The 21,344-nt window shown below is 43.1% G+C and overlaps 1 protein-coding gene across 1 annotated transcript in view; it reads left to right on the top strand.

Moving 5' to 3' along the window:
• The first annotated feature begins 1,577 nt into the window (after positions 1–1,577).
• LOC111066538 (headcase protein) overlaps positions 1,578–21,344 on the top strand; it is a 76,807-nt gene continuing 57,040 nt past the window's right edge. Inside the window, 1 exon segment of the mRNA XM_022355245.2 lies at positions 1,578–3,666. Coding sequence (XP_022210937.2) covers positions 2,369–3,666 — 1,298 coding nt within the window. The 5' untranslated portion in view covers positions 1,578–2,368.

Raw genomic sequence — 21,344 nt, 5'->3', positions numbered from 1 at the left:
TATAGCTCCGACGATTCTCCACACACGCACATACCTTCTACATAATGAAGTCTCCATTATATCTGTCCTTTCTTCCGCTTCTTCTGGCCGCTATGGTGATTAGGTCATAAAATTAGGTCAGATCGGTGAGCGGAGAGGAGAGGGCTCAGCGAAATCCTTGAGAACTAAGCAACAACAAACTAGTTCATCTTTTGCAAGCTCTCTTTTGTTCTCTTCTTTGCACACGATTCCTATAGCTAGAACAACAAACCACTCTGTGACACAAACACTCGTGAAATGCACACGTATTACGCAATGGCTACGATCTGCCTACCTGACTGACTTAATAATTATATCAGATTCAGCCCCTCTCTCTCTCTCTCTCTTCCGGCAGGTAGCAGAACAAAGGACGAGATCTTGCCCCCAAGTCAGCCACTGCCACCAGATGGACCTTGACTTTGCACCAAACCCAGCACCAGAACCATCCAGATCCTTGCAGATCCTATAAGCAGCCCTTACGATCCAGCTGGAATACTGTCCTCCTCTTACCATTCCACACGTGCCCTTATTTTGCTGTTTCTTCGCCTTCTTTTGGTATACATACGTGTTTTTTTTTTAATTATTTGCAAAACGCGCAGCGGGAGCGCAGTACATAGAGGATGTCGGGGATACAAGAAAAAAGGCCAAAGCGAAAGGCCTAACGACATTGGAGGATACCCTACGTCATGGGAGGAACTTGAACGTACGAATTCTACTAAACTAGAGAGATTTATTATGGTCGATCATTAAAAAACACAGAACAATTTAAATTTAAGAAAAAAAGAACACAATTTTAATTATGTATGTACATATCTCTGCCTTATTCCATGAGTGCAGGGCGATCCCCGTTTCCAGGTGGCCGGTTCTCCTCCTCTGTATTTTGTCTTTGCTGTTGTTTGGATATTTTTTAATGCCTCTTTCATTGTCGTTATTCGTTGGCCATTGTGTGAACGTGCACAAGTGTGTGTGTTTTTGCACATACGGGAATTATATAAAAAAATCTTTATGTAAAGAGAGAGACGGATACATAGATCTGAGACCTGGAGCAGTTATTTGGGTGGACATATTCTCCATTCCCCGCCGAATGAACAGATTAACTATGGAAAGCAAAAGTGAGAAACACTCGACAACCCTGTCCATGTTTACTTTGCTTGCAGGTTTTTGTACGCAGTCGAACATGTTGGAGGGGAAGCAGGCGCGTTTGAGCCACATTGAAAGTGAGATTCGTCTCGGCATCAGTCAGTCAACCCCCAACCCAATCAACCCCCAGAACATAGCACTGTTTAGTGCCAAAAACATTCTACACATTTTCCTCAAATGAAAAACAAGCATTTTCGGGCGGTGGAAAGTGAAACGCAGCCAACCAAATTTTGCTCTTTTCAAACATGTTCGATCGTGTTGCACAACAGCAGTTTGTTGCCGCGCAACATTTTAGAGCGCAGCAACATTTGATGGTGGATGAAACATGTTTGGTTTGAGCGTTCGGTTCGACGGTGAATAATTTCCCCATCCAAAACGCAATCACCATCGAACTCGAATCCAGCTCCGAATCGTCAAACCTGAAAAATGTAGCAGAAAACAGCAACAGAAAATGAGAATAGCACATTTTGTTTTTGCCTCTTGGCCAAGTCGGGCCTTTCTCTCCGTGAAAGTGATAAGCCCACAGAATTTTCTACTGAAGTAGTTCAGAAAAGCCGTGATAAGCGTAGAAATATCCAAATTGATATTTTCAAACAAAAAAATATATATTTATATGTATTTATCAACTTTGAACTTTGTCCTGTGTCCTGGTTGTGTGTTTTATACTCTGAGAGTTGACTAAGTTTCTGTAAATTTGGCAAGAATAACCGTGAAAGTAAAAGTGTCGTGTTTTTTTCGCTCTTTTCCTTCTTCCTTGCCGGCAAAAAAACAGCAAAAACGGTAAAGCAAATCAGAAAACAGAAAAAGACAAAAACCGGCGTCATCACGTCTGTCTTGCCTCCGCGAAGAGGCGAAGAGAGAGAGAGAGCGTAAAGAAAAATGTAAAGAACCGCCGAGAATGTGTAGATGAGAGATAAGCAATAGAAGCAATTTTTGATACTTAAAAATTCTACACAATAAAACACAAAAACTCAGCTCAGGTAACCGCAAAAATAGACTGCAAAAGGAGGAGAAAAACCAACGAAACACTTTTTGGAAATATTTTGTATACACAAGAAAATCCCAACTTTTGGGCGTCCTAAAGTTTACAATAACAAAAAAAAAAAAACAAATTTTTCAAAATGCCGCTCCGACGTAGCGGGAAATAGGTCACAATAGACACAGTAACCTCAACGATCTGATCGATCCGATTGTACATCCTGAACCCTCTATGGCGCCGCGTCGCAACAGCAATATTAGCGGCAATCCTTCCCAGCAGCAGCATCCACAGCAGCAGCCACAGCTCCAGCTCCCGCTTCCGCAGCAGCAGCAGCAACAGCTTCTCCAGTTTTTCACCGAAAACAGCAGCAGCAGCATCAATCCTTCGTCCAGCAGCAGCATGGCGCCCATGCAATTGATGCAGGGCTCCAACGTGCAGCTGGTGCGCTGCTGCTACCCGAGCGGCGAGTGCCGCAAGTTAGATGCCCTGATCGGCCTCACTGAGATGTCGCTGGCGGAGTGCGTCCGGGTGCTGTGCAACAATGAGAACTGTGGCGCGGGGCAGTACATGCACCGCGAATGCTTTGAAGTGTGGGAGGCGGGCGTTTTGCAGACGCTCAAGGCGAGTGGGCGGGCGCGCAGCTGGTCGGAGCGGCAGAGGGCCCAGCACCTTTGGACGAAGAAGGGCTACGACCTAGTCTACAAGGCCTGCAGCTGCAAGTGCGGTCGCGGACAACTTCGAAAGGATCTCGAGTGGTCGGTGCCTGTCTCCAATGGTGGTCTGGTGTTCCTCAATGGGAATGGAAGTGGCGGAGGACGTGGCTCCATGAATGGAAACCTTAGCGAGGACGATGACAAGAAGAAGGCCAAGAAGAAGCGCAATCGCAATGGAAACAGCGGAAACTCCGGATCAGGAGTCGGGAGCCAGAAGAACGGAGTGGGAGTGGCTTTGACCCCACTAAGCACTAACAATAGCAATGGGTACGGTGGAGGCTCCAACGGACTCACCCCGAACCCCAATGTGGGAGTGATCGGATCCGGGCTGCCGCACAACAGCAACAACAGCAATGGAAACGCGAACGGTAACAGTGGCTCCTCGGAGGGGAATGGCTTGCAGCCCAGTGTGGTGGCGACCCTGAGCAACATCCTGAATCCGAACAATGTCCTGGGCCTCGATCTCCGTGCCCGGGCCGGTAGCCTCTCGTCCAGCGGCGCCGGCAGTGGCTCCAGCTCCCCCTCGGCCTCGCAGTCCAGCGCCGACATATCGCTCTCGCCGGTGCAGCAGCTTCTCCAGCAGCAGCAGGCTTCCTCGCTGATCATGCAGCCCATGGTGGCACCTTCAACTACGGGCAATAGCACCCTCCTCCTCCAAAACGGTCTTGGGCTCTCCAAGAATCTGCTATCGCAGCCCCAGGCGCTGCCCGCCGTGGCTAACATCAGCAACTTCAAACCGTTGGTCACCTACGAGCAACAGCAGCTAGTGCAGCAGCAAAAGAACAAGGAGGTAGAGCTCTACTCGGAGCGTGTGCGGTAAGTTCCAAAAATGAGATGAGAATGTGTAAAAAAATGTGCGAATGTGAGTGAAATTCCCCAACATGTGGTCGTTGAACAGGCGTTCAACAATTTCATTTTCATATTTAGTTTAAAAAAGTTTTATCAATTACACTGCGCAACAGCGAAATCGAACGAAAAGTGCTGCTGGACTAATGTGAATTTAATTTTTTTGCGGCTCTGATTACGGAATATTTGGAATTGAATTTTTCCCACTTCATTAGGAAATTTCCCTATTGGAATTAAGTTTTTTGCTGCGCAGTGTAATCGACATTTGCTTGAATCGCTTGTACAACATTGATATTTCCTTTGAATAATTCTCAATTCTCCACAGCTGTGCGAATGAAACGAATTTGTTATTTGCAAAATTATTAAATTAAATTAAATATTGTTATTTGTTTTATTTTGCCTTTTGCTAAATTCTCTGTTAAGGGTGTTCATTATGTTAACGGTTAATCATTTGCATTAGCTGCGAGAGGGACAGGTAGATTGGAAGAGAGGACAGACGACTGTCTCTGTTGGCAGTTCAGCGCTGCAGCTCCTTCCTTTCCGACATGTGCATGGGACGTCAGATTGGGCGTCCCTTTTGTTCGCTCTTGCTGATCTGATGTGCGTTCTCTTTTTGCGACGCGTTGCTGGTTATATTTCGTTTTTGTTTTGCAAGTTTCACTTTTATCAATGTCAGCTTTTTACAGTCTTAAGAAATAGATCTATGATTTGGACCATATGTTTGCGCTGCAATGCAAGCATTTTCGACACTAAGATTGAGCATTTACAGCGAAGTCTAGTAGTATAGTCATGTCCGTCTGTCTTATATCTAAAGATATTCTAACCAACTGCAAGACATGAGTGGGTCTGGAAGGGCATCATTAGCCTCGACTTTCGAAATTAGCCTTTCGTTCTTTACTTTTTTCCGCAAGTTCTTTTTCGCTTGCCTTGGGTTAGCTTCCACTGTATGTTCTTCCTCTAGATTGTCTCATTTTTTGTGCTTCTGCATAAATCATAAGAAATGAAAATTATTGAAATTTATTTTCTGCATCCCCCACATATCAGTAGACACATATCCTATGGTTGAACCTACATATGTACATATTTATGTAGATACATGCATATGTGTGCTATAATTTATTTTATGCCGTATTTTAATATTTCCGTTTCCAAAAAAATCCACAAACGGATGGCAGCGGCTCTAGCAAAAATATTATTTATTCCAGTCCGATAAAAATACATTCGCGCAAAGAAAACAAAAACAACAGGCAGCAGAAAAAAGAAGAAGGAAGGCAGAAGAACACCGAAAAGCAACGAGAAACAAGAATTAGATCGTTTTTCGGTGTTGTTTTGCTTTGCGGTTTCTTGTTCTTGTTTTGCTTTGAAGCAATCTTCAGATTTAAAGCTCTCTCTTTCACTCTCTATGGCATAATTCATTCATTCTGTATCTCTGTTCGCCTCTCACTCTCTTTCTGCTCTTATTGTACGTATGCAGTACGTATACATAGCATATGTGTGTGCTAGTGGGGTGTTTTCAAGGCCAATGCTATTTTGTGTTTGTGCTTTGATCATCAACGTTTTTGTATCACTCTCTCTCTCTCTGTGTAGTGCTACCCTGCACTTAAAATCCTCTGTGTATTGCTGCATTCCCCTTATCAGCAGAGCAAGCAGCGGGACTGATTCGTGTTTAATTCAAAAATAAACTGCCTTTAAAATGTTTATCGCCTTTTGGGTTTTTTTGATGGTATTTATTTTTTTAGTTTATTTTTAGCGCCACACGCGGGCCATTTTTATATTTCTTTTCTTTTTTGTTGTTGCACTTTTTATTGTGTTTCGATAATTAAAAACTTGAGTGATTTAAAGCTTGAAACTTGGAACGGTTCTTTGCTCTCTTTTCTGCTCTCTCTTTAATGAATGAATCTCATTGTACTCTCGAGCTCTCTTCTCCCACTCTCCTTCTCTCTCTCTATCTTGCTGTTGAAGTGTTTGGTCTGCCGGCTTATTTTCTCCGCTGTTTTTCTGGATGTACATATTTGCCGCCCAATGTCAAGGTTAAAATATATTTTCTGTATTCATCGGTGGACGATGAGTTGAGGGCAGGCGGTAAGCAGTTTGTTTTTCTGATTTCCATTCTTCCGCCTCCGCGGCTGCCTAAAACTAACTGTTCTGCAGAAAGCTCTTCCTGCTTGGCTCTCTCTCTTTCTCGCTCTTCTGTATGCACATGATTTGCAGCAGCTGTGAGTGTGGGTGGACGTCTAATCCTCGACTCAGCTTCTCTGTTGCGGCAGTGGCATAGGCCTATCACACAGGCCTATTCCCACCTCCCCTCCCATTAACACCCCTGCCCCCTGCATGGAGCGAAATACTTTCCCGAACATTCTCGTTCTCGCACCAACAAAAAAAATATAGCGCGCGCAATTGCAAATAAATTGCGAAAGGCACGACGAGAATAGATCCAAAAACAACTTCATCAGCAAGGGGCAGCAGCAGAAGCGGGCGCGGTTAACAGCGACGGCAGTATCGTATAGTAAAAACAAAGTCTTAAATTTGCATACATACCCCTTACACGTAATAGAGAGGAACAGAGGTATGGCATGGATGTGTCCAGTGGATAAAGCATATGTAATCTGCGGCGTGAGTGGAAGTCATGGAAGAGAGGAGTTCCTCTAAAGCAATGCACCAAAGCAGTGGTGCCATCTAGTTAACACGCCATCCAGTATACTTGTAGAGCAGTTTTTCGCTATATAGCAGAGTCAGGGGTATCCCCCAGTCGTTTTCCTATTTTCTGTAGTTTATTTTGTTTTTAAATTGTTAAAATGAACATTCTCCCTTCCCCACAGACGGGATCTCTACCATAGTGAATGCGGTTTTTATAGTGTGAAAAACAAAACTAAAACTAAAAATTAACAACTTTCGCACGACTTTTGTTGTTGTGACTGCCAGAGGCAGTGGCAGTGGCAGAGGGAAATATGTCCATATCGGTGTATACTTTATCTGGGCATGGGCCATGGGGCTGGTGCGAAGTCTACGAATATGACTGAGTTATAGTCGTGAAGCATCGCAAAATTTCATTTAAATTGTTTTTGTTTTGTTTTTCTCGTTAGTATAGCGGGGGGTGTCCAACCCTCAACCCCTCGAGCCGCAGAGCTATGCGCTAATTGAGCACGTTCCAAAAACTGTCGTCTAGACGCAAAGTATAAATTTCTGCACTGTACAATTTTTATTATCGCGGAACCCCCATTATATTGACGGCGATTGCTCTGGTTTCCGATGCTGTTTCGGGGCTGTACAGAAAGAATTGGAATAGGTTCTGTTCTGTTGGGGATTTTATATAACATACGTAAAATATATGTACCTACATATGTACATATGTATGTAAGTTAATACATGTATGTAAATACACATACATATGTATATGTATGAATATTTTGTGTGAGGTTAGGTTTCACTTTTTTTTTTAAAAAAAGCGGGCTGGGATTGGAGCAGCGAACCATGAAATTGGATGGGTCTTGGACTGCTACTTGTACATACTATATGTACAAACTCGTACATAGGGGCCGACAGGGCAGACCGTCGAAGGGTTCTACGGGAAGGCAGGGGCCAGGGGGCCTCTAATAAAGCAATTAACGAACTTTTTTGGCAGTCAAATTGAGGAAACATTAAAAAAGCGAGTTCTGACACTTTGGAGTTGGGGCTGACAATGGAACTGTGTCTGCACATGGTTCAGTTCCTGGTTCCTTCTTCCTGGTGAATTATACTAAGCAAAAAATCTGTAACCGCAAATCCCATTTGCAAATTAAGGCACAGATGTAGTGTGTGGGAAGAGAAAAGGAGAGCGGGTCATGGGCGCACCTTTTGTTGAATATCAAATCAAGTATGCATTTCAGAGTACCCCCTGCCCTCTGAGACCGCAAAAGCTATTAATGAAATCTTTGCATACAACTGCATTGAAGCCGTGCCACTCACCCACACCCACATCCACATCCGCACATAAACATTCACATGCATAGGGCGCCTATCGAACGGCGCATGCCTCTGTATCTTGCCCTGATGGACATCAGGAGGAGGTCCCTCCGCCGTCGACGTTCTCAGCGTCATTATTGTTGTATTTTCATTGCCAACAGACAATGCCTGGGCAACTCCACTCCCAGCCCCACCTCAGTACCCACCCACACAAACACCCGCCAACCCACTGATGGAGCCAGAGCCAGGGCCATGGCCATGGCCATCAAGCACACATGTGTGAGCATGTGGAGCTCAGCCATCCATCCGCAGGCTTTTTGCCAACTTAAAAGGCTTCGTTGGCTCAGCATTTTCCATGCTTTGCGTGCCTCTCTTCCGCTCTCCGTTTTCCTTTCACATACGGGGGAACTTTCGTTCCCCCACAGCTTACTCCTCCTGTGACTACTCCACCGCTTCCCTCTTCCTCACTGCTTCCTCCTCATACCAGCATGATGTCGTCTGACGTTCATAAGCCAGGCTCCTCTTGGCATGTGCATGCATCTATGTATATACATACATACATATATATGTATGTGCGCCCTGCGTTGTGTGTGTGTGTTTATCTGTCTGCCTGTTGTGTGTTCGTGTATGCTTTTAGGCTTTTGTGCCGGGCCATTCAGCCAAATGAGAATGAGAGAGAGACCCTCTCTGCATCTCCCCCTGGACTCCACTGCAGGCTGGAATTGCAATCAATATCGTTGTTTCTGCTGTTGTCGAGCAGCTGCCAGACACAAAAAATAGAACGCAACGTGCAACAAAAAAATAAAGGAAAGAGTGGCAACAGTAAAAACGAGCCTGCACCATGTGCGGGGAGGAGTGCAAGGGAGGAAAGGATATACAAGCTGAAAAGCGAAAAGTAAAACAGAACAGGAACAGAAAAAACATGAAATGTTTGTGGAAATGAAACAAGACTGTTTTTTCTGTCCCTCTGTATCTCTATCTACCCTTTTCCCCACTCATTCTTCTTCATACTCTTGCTGCGTCTACCTCCTTCTCACCACTCTTTTGGGGAGTGCCATTCGTACTGTAGTTTGGACTGGTCCCAGCTGGAGCTCCTGCTGCACTGGGATCCTGTAGTATTGTGGTTACCTCTACATGCATGCATGCCATTCCATATTGCAACTGTACATGTGCATGATGTGGTGGGCATGATGTCCGCGACTGTGTATGAATGTTTGTTTTGCTCACTATTTGATATCCATTAAAACGATTCCAAATTTGACTTTTGTCTGGCCCTGACCCTGCCTCTTGGCACCTCTCCCTTCCCCCTTCATGTCTCTCTGACTGCTTTCTCTCTGATTGGAAATGCATTCAGTTATCCAATATCCCTAGGTCTGTATGTGTGTCTGTGTGCATTTTTTGTCGCTTGCAGTTTCTTTTTTCTCATATCTGTTTTCCGTGTTTATTTGTTTATTAGTTGCAATTTTCATTTGTGTATTGCGTGGGGATGAAGTTGGGTTCCATTCATTCATGCTTGCATGAAAGGGAGGCGACAAAAAGAGAAAAGTTTATCTGGTAACTACTACACCATGAAAGAGTTTTTCGTAACATTTGACACCTATTCAATCACAGTCTCTTTACTCTGTCTATAGTTAGCCATGCTCCGTGCTCCGCTTCCTGCCCCCACCCCTCCATTTTGCCACTAGTTATAGCCAGACAAGAGAGCAACAAATGAAGCTTGAATTTTAATCGCCACTCTGCCGCCATTTGCCTGTCGATAATGTTGATGATTCTCTTGCCGCCTCATTCGTCTCAGCTTCAGCTTCTTCTCGTTCCTCTGTTTTCTCTTCTCTTTCTTTAGATGGTTCTCTTATTCTTTGTGCATCCTGTCAAAGGACAACAAGCGTGGAACATTTCTTTCGTCGTTCAAAGTCATTTGGTTTTATGATTATTAGCTTGTTTAGTTCTCTCTCTCTCTTTCCCTCTGTCTATCTCTGGTTTTCAAGTGCTTCCAACCCTCTCCACCTCCTTCTGTGTGTGTGTAACTGGAGGGCAAACATATTCTTTATGCTTATATAATATCTATTTAGTTGCACTCAGCCAAGTGCTTACCCCGCCTCCTGCTTAAGTCTGACGTCTGTTTGTAGCTTGTTTGTTTTCTTGTCCTTTCTCCTATCCTCTTCTCCACTTTTTCTGCTCCTGCGATACGACTGATTGCGCTTGTTGTGCGATAACCGTTGCCATTTGTATCTTTTCCATCTTTTGGCCATAACAATTTGACGCTCCATGACTTTGAATAGGGACAATATGCCACACCAGAGGAAGAGAGACAGTCTCAGAGCGACTGTAGTCTGTGGTAGTCTCAGTCTCTTTCGTGTGAACAACAATTGCGTTTTGCTTAATTGAATAAGTGCTTGGGCAGTCCGGCAAATTCAATGGCTTAAAAATATGGAGGCTTGAGGTTTCGTGGCCATCGATTCCATCGATATCCCCCGACATGTGGTGTTCAGTTGCGGATTTTTTGAGCCCCAAACACTGCATAAGTGAGAAGGAGAGCATGGGGTAGCAGCATGACGAGGACATAAAACGCATTAAAGTTTCGCTCTCTCCATTTTTGGGTGCATGCAACATCTCGGCAGTGGCAGCGGCAATATCTCTCCGTGTCAGCCCCAACATCGTTTGCCTCGGTTTGGGCAATAAAAGCAAATTATTTTTACGATCAAACCGCCGCAAATAAATAAATGCATTTTTGTAGGTTTTCTTTTTCCCTCCATCCCATCCTTTTAACCCTCTTCTCCTTTGTTTCCCTCCATGTTGCTTCCTTTAGGAGGCGACAACACCAAGTGCATTTTTATGCCCTCGCCTTGGGGCGTGACGGATCATTAGCAGAGGGACCGAAATTCCCCCAATTTCAGAAAACGAATATAAATGGAGAAAATGCTGTAAAATATTTTAAAAGAACAGAAGAATGGCACAGAGTGTGGAAGGGAATTAAGCAAATTGCAGGATAATAAAAAAAATGCATTTCCTGTGGTACTCCCCAAGAAAAAAAGAGAAAGCGGCAAATTTACAGAGCTGACTTAACTTAAATTTTAATTACTTTATTCCTATTAGTAGGAAGATAAGAATTCGTACAAAGACAGAGCTTGTCACTGGTGATGATTGTATCCGTTTCCATTGATAGTTTACCCCTCCTGTTCTCCATCTGATTCGAAGAATGGGGAGAGAGTGAGCGGAAGAAAGGAGCACTCCCACCGCAAACTTTCTCACGCCGTAATAGTTTGTATAGTAATATTTTGCCGCACGCCTGCCGCTTGGCAACCTACCTAATCACCGATATTTGTAATTAACAGTAACAGCCACACATACATAGATATGAATATAACAGTGTGTGTGTGTGTGTAGTGGTTGCAACAACAGGCACGTCACGTTTTGGGGCAACGATCGCTGACTGGCAATGGATCGCTGCTCTGATATCCGATGATAGGATCCGATCAGAGCGGAGTAGAGTGGAGCGATGGCTTCATTGTGGCGGCATTTGTTGAAAGGCTCCCGTTGCACAAACTCGAAAATTGCATTGGATCCATCGCAGCATGCCACATAGTGGCAACAAAACGTACAGTAGCAACAAGTTTATTGAACTTGGGTTGGCAGGCGGCGCCATCAACAATTAAAACTAACTGTTAAATGTTTGAAACCGATGGAAAAAGCGAGAGGGCAAGAGCATGATAAGGAGGAAGGGACAGAGAATGGGAGAGTAAATTCCCCCTTAAACGGACAAAATTTTGTCGCTGATTCAATTAAAGCATAAAAACAAATCAAAGAGAAGGCGGAGAGGAGGAGGAGGCACCAAGAAAGAAGGACCGACAAATGCTAGGTCTCAATCGAAAGCCAGATATGGAGCGGCGATAACACAAGAGTGACGGAGACGGAGAGAGCTCAAAGAGTTTGAAATGACCATCATCACATATGTACATACTTAGATTATGTGTATGTGTGTGCCCACATATGCGAAAGAGTGGAGTGCTTTAAAAAAACGTTAACTTTCACTTTCGCGATCAACTCCTTCGTCATCCTCCATACCCTCTGTTTCCTCCTTACACCCGTTTGCACCACCTGATGACAGCCGACATACAAAATGATAATACAAATGCAACATTTATTAAAGGGGGTACGCGGGTATAGCAGGAGTATAGCATGAGTACAATGGGGAGAGAGGCAGAGGCAGGGAGCTTGATTAACTTTACTTTCATTTCGTTTATCAACCGCAAAACTGCAAAAGCAAAAAATTGCATTTGCCTGAGATTTAAATTAATAAAAAAAAAAAAACATAAAAATGTAAAATGGTCAAAGGGAAAGAAAGTGACACCAAAAGAAAAAAAGGAAGAATGAAAAGGGGGAGAAGGTGGGGCAGCAAAAGTAAGCAATGCAGTAAGAAACAGTAAAGAAAGAAGAAGTGCAGTGGCAAACGCAGTATTGAGAGAGAAGCAGACGCCGATTAAAGCAAATTCATAAAAATTTACGGTTATCCCTCTTTTCCTCTTATCATGAACTCTTCCGTTGCCTTCTTTCGCAACCTTCAACTCTTCGTTCTTCCCAAAATCGAGAGCGTTGTTTATTTCATTCCATTCAGGAGAGTCTGCTTTCTTCCGATGCTATGAATGATATGATTCCAATGCTATTCCTCTTTAACCTACCTCTCTTTTTTTAAACCCTTTTGCTGGTCATAACAGTAGAATGATTTTTGAACACATGTTTGCAACGCAAAGAAGGTGGCGTTTAGCACAAATGATAGATCTTGGGAACAATGAATCTGCAAGGGTATCAAAAGCTTCTGTTCAACTTTTGTTGCCTTTTAGCTTATCCGTCTCCTTCTTCTCGTTTCTCTTCTGTTCTACAATAAATAAATGCAAAAAATTGTTTACCCTTTCGGCCATTATTTCGGTAAAATATCCTGCAATAATTTTCAGTATTCGACTGACAGCTACACCGATCCCACCGTTGCTGGTGAGTGCGGTTAAATGGAAAGAGGGGGCTGCTGCACATGACCGTGTTGCATGACTTTGTTTCTGTAAACCTGAAATTTACTTCGGAGTTGATTTGGTTTCGTTGTGGCAGTTTCTTGTTTTTGTTGTCCCGCATCTTGTTTATGCACGCGATAAAGAAAACTGAGTAAAAAAGCGAACAATTTTCAACGTAAATTCAACTTTTTTTGTGTAAAAACAAAAGCCTTGAAAATCCATTTGTTGCGAGGTTGTGGAGTCTGTTTTCGTCTGGGGCCATAATCTCAAAGGAAGCATCTGGGCCTGAGTCTTGACATCGTACTCGTACTCGGGATGGGGTTTAATTTTATGTATACCTTTTGAGGCAAGTTTGGGAGGAGGGTTGGCTGTTCTAATCATCTTTTCAACTTGGCAAGGCCTAAACAAGGCCAACGTCGTAACGGGATTTAGGATTACCCTTACCCATGCCCATGCCCTCACAAGTATCTTTAGAGCCACAAGAGAGGAAGAGAAATATGACAAATGGGCAAAATAATCATATACATGTACATATGTGTGCATGTATGTATATATCTTCCCGGCTTTCGAATCTAAATTTTTTTTTCATTTACTCCCATTCAATGCCTCATTGGTATTAAATTTTTCCGTTTTCGATCTGTTTTTGATCGTATTCTATCCAATAGCTTTAACTATATATTCTTAGCCACCTCCTAAACGTTTTTCATCAATCCAAAACATGCTCCCCTATCCCTATCCATCCATTGAGGGGAGAAGCGTCTGTCTCTATTGCTGCATGCGTGCTATAAATCGCGGTAAGTGGCAGAGAACTTTTGCTTTATTGCGTTGGTGAGGGATGGATGGGTGAGGGGTACTCTAAGGAGCTGTGAGCGGTCTTTTGGTCCCAGCATTATTTGTCGGCGCTTTAAGTTAAACGCTCCCTGCGGCGCCATAAACAAGACTCTCGGATGGGCCAGGGGGCATGGGACATGGGCTAGGAGGCAGGAGGAAGAAAGCGAGAATTTAAGCGCTGTTTAATGGTTCAATGACATAATGAATATGCAACGCTCTGCAACAGAAAGTGAGGGACACAGAGGGAGTTAGCGGGTGGACCTAACAACAGATGGAGCGAGCGGAGAAGAAGGCAGAGGCATGCCTCGAACAGGAGTCGGCTCCGTCTGTTGGCTGCTAATTAGCTGCATTCATAATTTCATGAACATTATTTACATGCTAAGCAGTGCAGACGGAAGAGCGGAGTGCGGCCGAGAGGGGAGACAGACAAAGCCAACCGCAATGTGGTTGCATCTCGTCTCCTGGCGATTCCAAAGGCTTCTTGGGCGGCTCATTTACAGTTTGGAGGGAGAGAGATTGAGAGGGAGGGAGCATTCCTTGCAAGTGGCAAGAGCTCTTACAACTTCCAGCGCGAAAAACAACAAAAGGAAAGAAGGTAGAATAATGGTGTGACAGAGAGAGAGAGAGAGAGAGAGAGAGATGGTGCCGCCAGCGTGTTGCAAGTGAAAACTTTTTTAATTGAAAACATTTTTAAAGTTTATTTTTATTTTTATGGTAGGGCGGAGCAAGCAGGCAACAGAAGTTTCTTTAAGGTTAAGTGTGGAATATTGAGAGTGAGAGGGAAAGGAGAAGAGGGTGAGGAGAAGAGAGTAGAGACAGAGTGGAGTACAGATAGAGAGAAGCGTAGGGTTACCTTAGCCTTTTAGTTACGGTATAAACTGCACTTGGGCTGAAAGCCTTCTTCTAAAGCTCTCTCTCAGCCTCTCTTCCTCATCCCCCTATGTGGGGGGGCTTAAAGCTGCACTCCCTGCAACCCTTTCGATTCACCCCGCACCCCTCTCAGAGCAGCTCCTCTGTAGCATGACTTTGACTTTGCTTTTGAGCGGCTTACTCCCCTACTGTCCCATTCCCACCGCTTTTTCCTCCCCTCCCCTGAATCGATAATATATATTTAAATGGAGGCGATCAATTTCCATTTCCCCGCTGCTCTGAGGGAATTATTCTGGCGCCATCTTGACAGACACTCATTCTAAGTGGGACCCTCCCCCTAGCGCCCACTCGTCCCCCTCCTTTCTTGTGATTTAAAAAATTTCAGGGTGTAATGGAGGGGGAGTAGCGAGAAGGTCAGACACGCTAATTACTCGATCAACTCCTTCTTGACCTGGGAGCGTTGGCATTCGAAATAACTCGGAGACCCTCTTGGAATGGCGGGGGGCATTCCAGACACGAGACATTTCATTCATTCATCTTTATGCTCCTGCCCGTGCTGTTGTCTGGGTAATGCGTAACTTTTTTTAATTTTCCCTCCGGTTCGTTCTCTGGTTTCAATGTTTTGTCAACATTTTCCGCTTTGTTTGGTTATCTTTCTGCCATTATTCTCCTTCCTCCATCCACCCTTTCACAGGAAGGAGGTTTTTTCCTACCAGCGGGATTACAATGGAATTACGGCACGTGGAAGTTGCATTCACAAATCAATTGAACATTTGCCCCTGCGTCCAAGCTCAATTAATCAATAATTGTTTATTGTCGTCACCAATTTCGGGCTGTCATCCTCCTCCACATCGCTATCCTACGCAGTCCCTCTCGCCTCAAAACGCCTTACTCATTTGCAATTGCTCAATGGAAAATGAAAATTTAGAATAGAAAATGAGCAAAAAAAAGGCAAAGCTCAAATTCGGTTTTTGTGGCCATAAAAAGCTTTGCTTCGGCCGCCACTTGGCTGCCAGTTACCATTTTTTTAGTTTTTCAATTTTCAGCTTTTTACTTTTTGTGTGTGTTTTGCAGTTTACCAATTTCGTAGGAAGTAACAAAAATAAAAAAATGTCCAAAACAAAATTAAATAAAATAAAGTTAAAAGCGATTGAAATACTCGCGTATGCAACTCGCTTCACAATCAAAAACCGTCAGACATGAAACTGAAACTTCAACTTTAGATTTTTAGATTGCTCTTTGGCTTTTAAAGCTACTTAAATGGCTGTTAATGTGGACAAGATTTCATTCAATTTTTTAACTTTCATTGATAGTCTACTTTTTGTTACGTTTTTTTTATCCAGAATTGTCTGATAATTTGGTTTTGTTAAATTTTGAAACTTTAACTTTAACATAAAATATTACTAGAATTCTTTATTTAATTGAACATCTGCTTCTGTTTTTTTAATAGAGTAACTGTGTAGTCGGGCATTGTAGCTTTGCGGCCCGTGTGCCGCGAATACTGAATAGTTTAGTTCAAGTTTTCTGTTAACTTTTCATGCCGGTGAGTCATTGCTCGCCTCCACCTCTCTCCCCGCAGTAACTGCATTTAATTACGTTTCTAACTACAAAAATATTAATCATACGAAAGAGTTGCCCCCCGTTTGGGGCTGATTTCTGAAATTGGCAGCACTGAAACGAGTTGTACCACACATTGTGCGTGGCTCTCCCCCCACCCGCTATCTCTCTTCCAATGGAAGCGATTGCATAAAAAAACGTGCCACGCATTTGACAGTGAGTGGAAGTCAATCACACGAACTTTTTGTGTTTTTCTTGTTGCACTTGGAGGTAAATGCACTTTGCACACGCCCCTCTCTATCCTACAACTTAACTTGCACTCTTCCCATCTCCTATACATATGACCATACTGTGGGCCCCACAGGGCAGACAGCCAACAAAAACAACATAAACCAACCGAAACAAAAAATCAACAAAAATGGCAAACATTTTGATGAAATAAAAAATAAAACAAAAAGAAACTTTCAGTTTTCAATCACATTTGCATATTGATTGAAACGTTTATAAAAAAATATCGTAGAGAAATGGTAATGGGGGAATAGCAAGAAACAATATTGTTAATTGATATTTGAAAATGGGAAGCGAGTACCGGGCAATCACTCAATTTGTTAGTAGAAAACGTTTACGACAGAGTTCCATAAACTCCACGTTTTTCATATCCCATTTATCCTGAATGGATTTCTGTCAATTTCTAGTTTGGTAAATATCCAAGAAAAAAATAGATAAGCACTGGAAAGCGTGGAGGGAGGGCGAGCACTGACGGGAGAACGTGCGAGTAGGGGAAGCCCTGGAACGTGCTTGGAATGAACGAATGAAATGAGAAGCACAAAAAAGAAGAAGAAGACACAAAAAAAAACATTTGGAATTCGTGGTCTACCATTATTGCTATCATTCATTCCTATTTACCGCTTCCCACCCTTTTGAGCGGTCGAATATTTGAAAATTAAAAACCAAATGCAGACACACGGGTGTTTGGCTCTCTTTCTCGTTTTTTCTCTCCCACATTCACTCTTACTCTCTCGTCACTTCTTCTACTCTCGTCCCCACTTCATGTGTGGTAAATTCGTCCCATGTTGGAACTCCGTGTATAGTCACCGTAAAACTAGTGACTCCCTGATCTCCCCCGTAAGGTTCTTCCCACACTGCCCACATACTCGTGGGTAAGCTGCTTCTTCTAGTTTGTAATCCTATATTTTCCCTTGTTTCTTTAACCTTGACGCCTGGTTTCATCGGGCATTACACTCCCCTTTTACTCTTACTCCCGGCTCTCAGTTGAGTGAGTCGCGCAACGATACCATATCACTGTCAATATTGCGCATACGCTCTGTGTAATTCTATTAATTATATTTAAACATTATTTCACACATACACACACACACACACAAACTGAAACAGAAACGCTGTTGCACACAGATAGACTGCATTCATAAGTTGTTGTAGTCGTATTGCTTTTTCAATGAATCTGTCCTTGGCAAAGTGCATTGCCGGCAGTGCGCTGCATTGCCGCGAGAGTGTTGCGGCTGCCCGTTCATTCGCCTCGGTTGCAGGCAGAAGTTGTGCAGCAGCAACAACTGCGCTCAGCTGTTGCTCTGCCACTGCTTACTTTTGTTTATTTTTTGACTTTTCGCTGCTGTGGCAATTTATTTGCCAGCCGACCAAAAACTTCAATTACGACTCACGCACTTTCTAAAAATACAACCAAAAAACACTCAAAAAATGTTCGGGTTTCAGTTTCAGTTTTCTCAATTTTGCTGCAAATATTTATGAAAAATCTCAGGGCCCGGGGAAAGGCAACGACACAAAAGAGTTGCATTGTTATTGGCCGGGTAGATGGGGTGGGGGATCTGTGAAAAGGAAAGTGTTGTAGTTGTGTAAACGGGAGGCTAAGTGGGTCACTTGAAGAGATCAGCTGTCAAGCATGTATGTCATGCACGTGAGTGTGTAGGTGTGTAAGTGTGAGCGATTTTCAGGCTCAGGCTCAAGGCTTGCGCAGGGCCTAAGCACTGCTTGATAAGCTCGAGCGGGGAAGTGGGAGAACCGATTTGAATAGCTTTATCAACGTTTTCTAGCAGCTGCAGCTGGCACTTGGGCAAACATTGCAAATTTCTGGGGACCGCCTCTTATCAGGACATACATAGATTTGACTTTTGTTTCCCTTAAAAACGGAAAGAAAGAATGCCTTTCATTGGGACATGAGTAGAGAATACATATTAAATTATGAATTGTTCAGAATTTGTCAATGCCTCTGCTTTGTTCTGTTCTTTGCCTTCTTCCTTCATGCCTTCCTCTGGCTAACCTTTGCCGTGGGTCGTGGTCGGACCACCCACATTCGAGCAGATCATTCACATGAGATGTTAAATTTGTTAAGTTTCTTTATATTCTAAATTAGTATTCTCTCGGCTTACATATTACTTTTCAGTTTCAATTTCAACTGCATTTTGCTGCTGATTTCCTGCTCACTTCTTTCCCCCAACCTCTGATCCTCCCCTTTAATTCGCTCTGCGCCATTTGGTTTTTGTTTATTGCGACGACGACGTCTGACGATTTTTGTCAGTTGATCTTTGACACATTTTTGGGTGCGGCTCGGCTCTTCGGTATTTTGGCCTTTTTCTCTTTAGCTTTGTTATACACCCTTCGCAGAGAGACTTTTGTGAGGATTAGCAGATGCTTGTAATGCAGAGAAGGAAACTGTTTCGATTCCATAAACAAGTCCCTTATCTTCGAAGCTATCTGTATTTTTTTACTGCGTTCAGTATATGTAGTTACCATTAGACTAATCCATCTTCTGGGGTATCAAATCTTCGATACTCAATGCAAGCCTATTTTTTAATTATGTTTTTTTTTTTTGTCTTACTTCAAATTGGGTTTATTTCGTCTGACTTTTCAGCTTTTGTTGACTCATGACTCTTCCTTTTCGCCTTCGTCTTCTGTTTCATCGAACGACATGTGCACGTACAGAAATTGTTTTTGTTTCTGTATTGGCAGCATTTTCCGTTCCTTTGTGGCGGCGGGCGATTAATTGCATATTAATTTTGTTTATTTTTTAAGCAGTGGAGGTGGAGGACAAGTAGAAGAGGGAAAAGTAGGTAGGGATCCGATCTTGGCACGTTTCTTACGGTAAGTGGGTGAAAATTCAATAACAAAAAAGGTAAAACGAAAATCCACATAATAATAATAGCAAATAAAATGTGTTTAAAATTTCGTGCGCGTGTTGCGAGCTTTTTGAGGTTGGCCTCCGCTCTCCGTCCCACCGTCTGTCTGCCACCCACACAGCGTGAGAACAAAACCCCCCTTGGTTTTTGTTTTATACGTTTTTTCGATGAATGTCTCCAAAGCACCTGTCAACTGGAAACTCTAACTGCATATGCCACTGCTATTCTGCTGAAATGGAAAGCGCTTTCAATTTCAATGCAATCCTGCTCCCCTCCTCAGCTGCATGGGGCACGCCCACTTTGGGCTGGCATCTGCCAACGACCGTAATTTCTATTACCTTTTTCGCTTTGTGCAACATCATCTTCATTAGCAACGCCCCCTGGCATCTACGATCCGATCATCATCATCCAACGGCAGCGGCAGCTTCCCCGGCAAAATGTTGCCAATGTGTCCAGGGCATGGCACAGTGGATGGGATTGAGTGAATAGTGAAGAAAAAGCTACATATAAAGAAGTTGTTTGCTTTTTTTATTACTTTGTTCCCCTGTGTGTTTTTCAGAGAGAACCTGCTCTGGCTCTGCCACTGCTTCTCCGCTTGTTTTAGCCACTGCCACTGCTGCTGCTGCAATGGCAGAAATGAATTCATTTGTTGCTACTGTTAAAGTTACTTAAACAATTGCCCATTTGTTATTTTTGCACAATTTGCGTTTGTTGAACTTTGCTTTTGCTGCTGTTTTTTGCCCTCTAGTGACTGTTGCAAAATGAATTTCGAAGTGTATAAAATAGAAAGCTCACTCGATGAGGGTGAAGAGTGTGTAGGGTGTGGTGTGTGTGGCGGGGATGATCGACTGCCCCTCAGGGCAACAAGTGGGCGTGGTCTTTTGTTTTTGCCTCGCTTTAACGCATTTTGCTTGCTGTAATTTGTGTAATTATATTAAAATTTAAAGTTATGTAAATTTATTACAAAATTATTTGCATTTAAATTGCCTCAGATGTGGCAGTGGCAGAAGTAGCAGCGGGCAACGAGAAGAACGTCATCGTTAACAATTATTGTAAATTACTTGGCTGAAAAATGAATTTCTTTGTGCTGTGCTCTTCTTTCCCCCACTGACATCCATCTCTCCATCTCCGTCTGTCCCTCGCAAGAAGCATAATTGAACTTTTCGCCCACACGACGCGATAGTGCGTTCTAGTTTTCCCCCACTCTCTACCGAATGGCTGACATCATGCAGTCAGTCTCTCATTCTCTTTCCCATTCACATTCACATTCCCTCTCTGTTTTCTCGTTTGTTTTGGCTTGCATTAAGATGGAAATTTCTATGCACTTTTAAGTCAACTTGTTGTCTAACAGTAAAAGCGATTCAATCGAATGATTCATTCAGTCGGAACTTGCATAATATCCATAGTTCCATCCCACTCACCCGCTTATTCTCTCTCTTTCTTGCTTTTTCACTCGAACTTGAATGCCCAAGAAAGTCGCATATGAACCGTAATTAATGGATTGTCTATTGCAATATCGTTAAGCGACTGTTTATCGTTGTGATAGTTGCTCGGAAAAAGTGCGACGTACAGATACATACTCGTATATGTATTTAAATGCAGTTCTTATTTTATTACAAAATTCTAATACTTTGTAAATTATGGATTTCATTCAGTGCAGGCTATTTATAGTGTATTCCCGCTAATAACTAATACGAATCAGTGACGATGATGATATGATATTGTCTGGGAGTTTAAATGTATTCCAGATGTATTCTTTTCCACCATTTTTTACTGAGCTGCAATTTTAATATTTCATAATTTCCATTGTTTGCTCTCTCGGACCATTTATGTGTTTCCCAGCGGGTGACCGTCTTATCGCTACCCTCTGGCCCACTCGGCTTTATCTCGAAAGAACTCGGAAATGTTTCACCGCCGTGATTCCTCTTACAGAAATTTCTCAATTCCCAATCGACTGTTGATGCAAATCGGTTTTTTTTTTTCAGTTTCAGCTTAAGGTTTTTTTTAGCGCTAATTTTTTCATACTTCTTTTCTTTTTTCATACTTCTGTGTCTTGCCGCATTTTTTTTGTGGCTCTAACCCACCTCTCAGGTGGGGTCTACCTCTATCTTAGTAAGAAATCTCGTAAGCCTATAAATAACGTTGGAACATGTTGTGGTCTCAACATATTCGGCCCTTGTCACTTTTCGCTTTCTATTGTCTCGCTTTTCCCTAAGCCCTTACTCTGTTGCTCGGTTTTGTATACCCTTCAAAAAATGTCACTGTTGTTGCGATGAATAGCTTGTCAAATATGTTA

This window comes from Drosophila obscura, unplaced genomic scaffold (assembly GCF_018151105.1).
Source record: "Drosophila obscura isolate BZ-5 IFL unplaced genomic scaffold, ASM1815110v1 contig_150, whole genome shotgun sequence".
NCBI lineage: Eukaryota > Metazoa > Arthropoda > Insecta > Diptera > Drosophilidae > Drosophila > Drosophila obscura.
The sequence above is the reverse complement of the archived record's forward strand: the minus strand, read 5'-3'. Positions and strand labels throughout refer to the sequence as shown.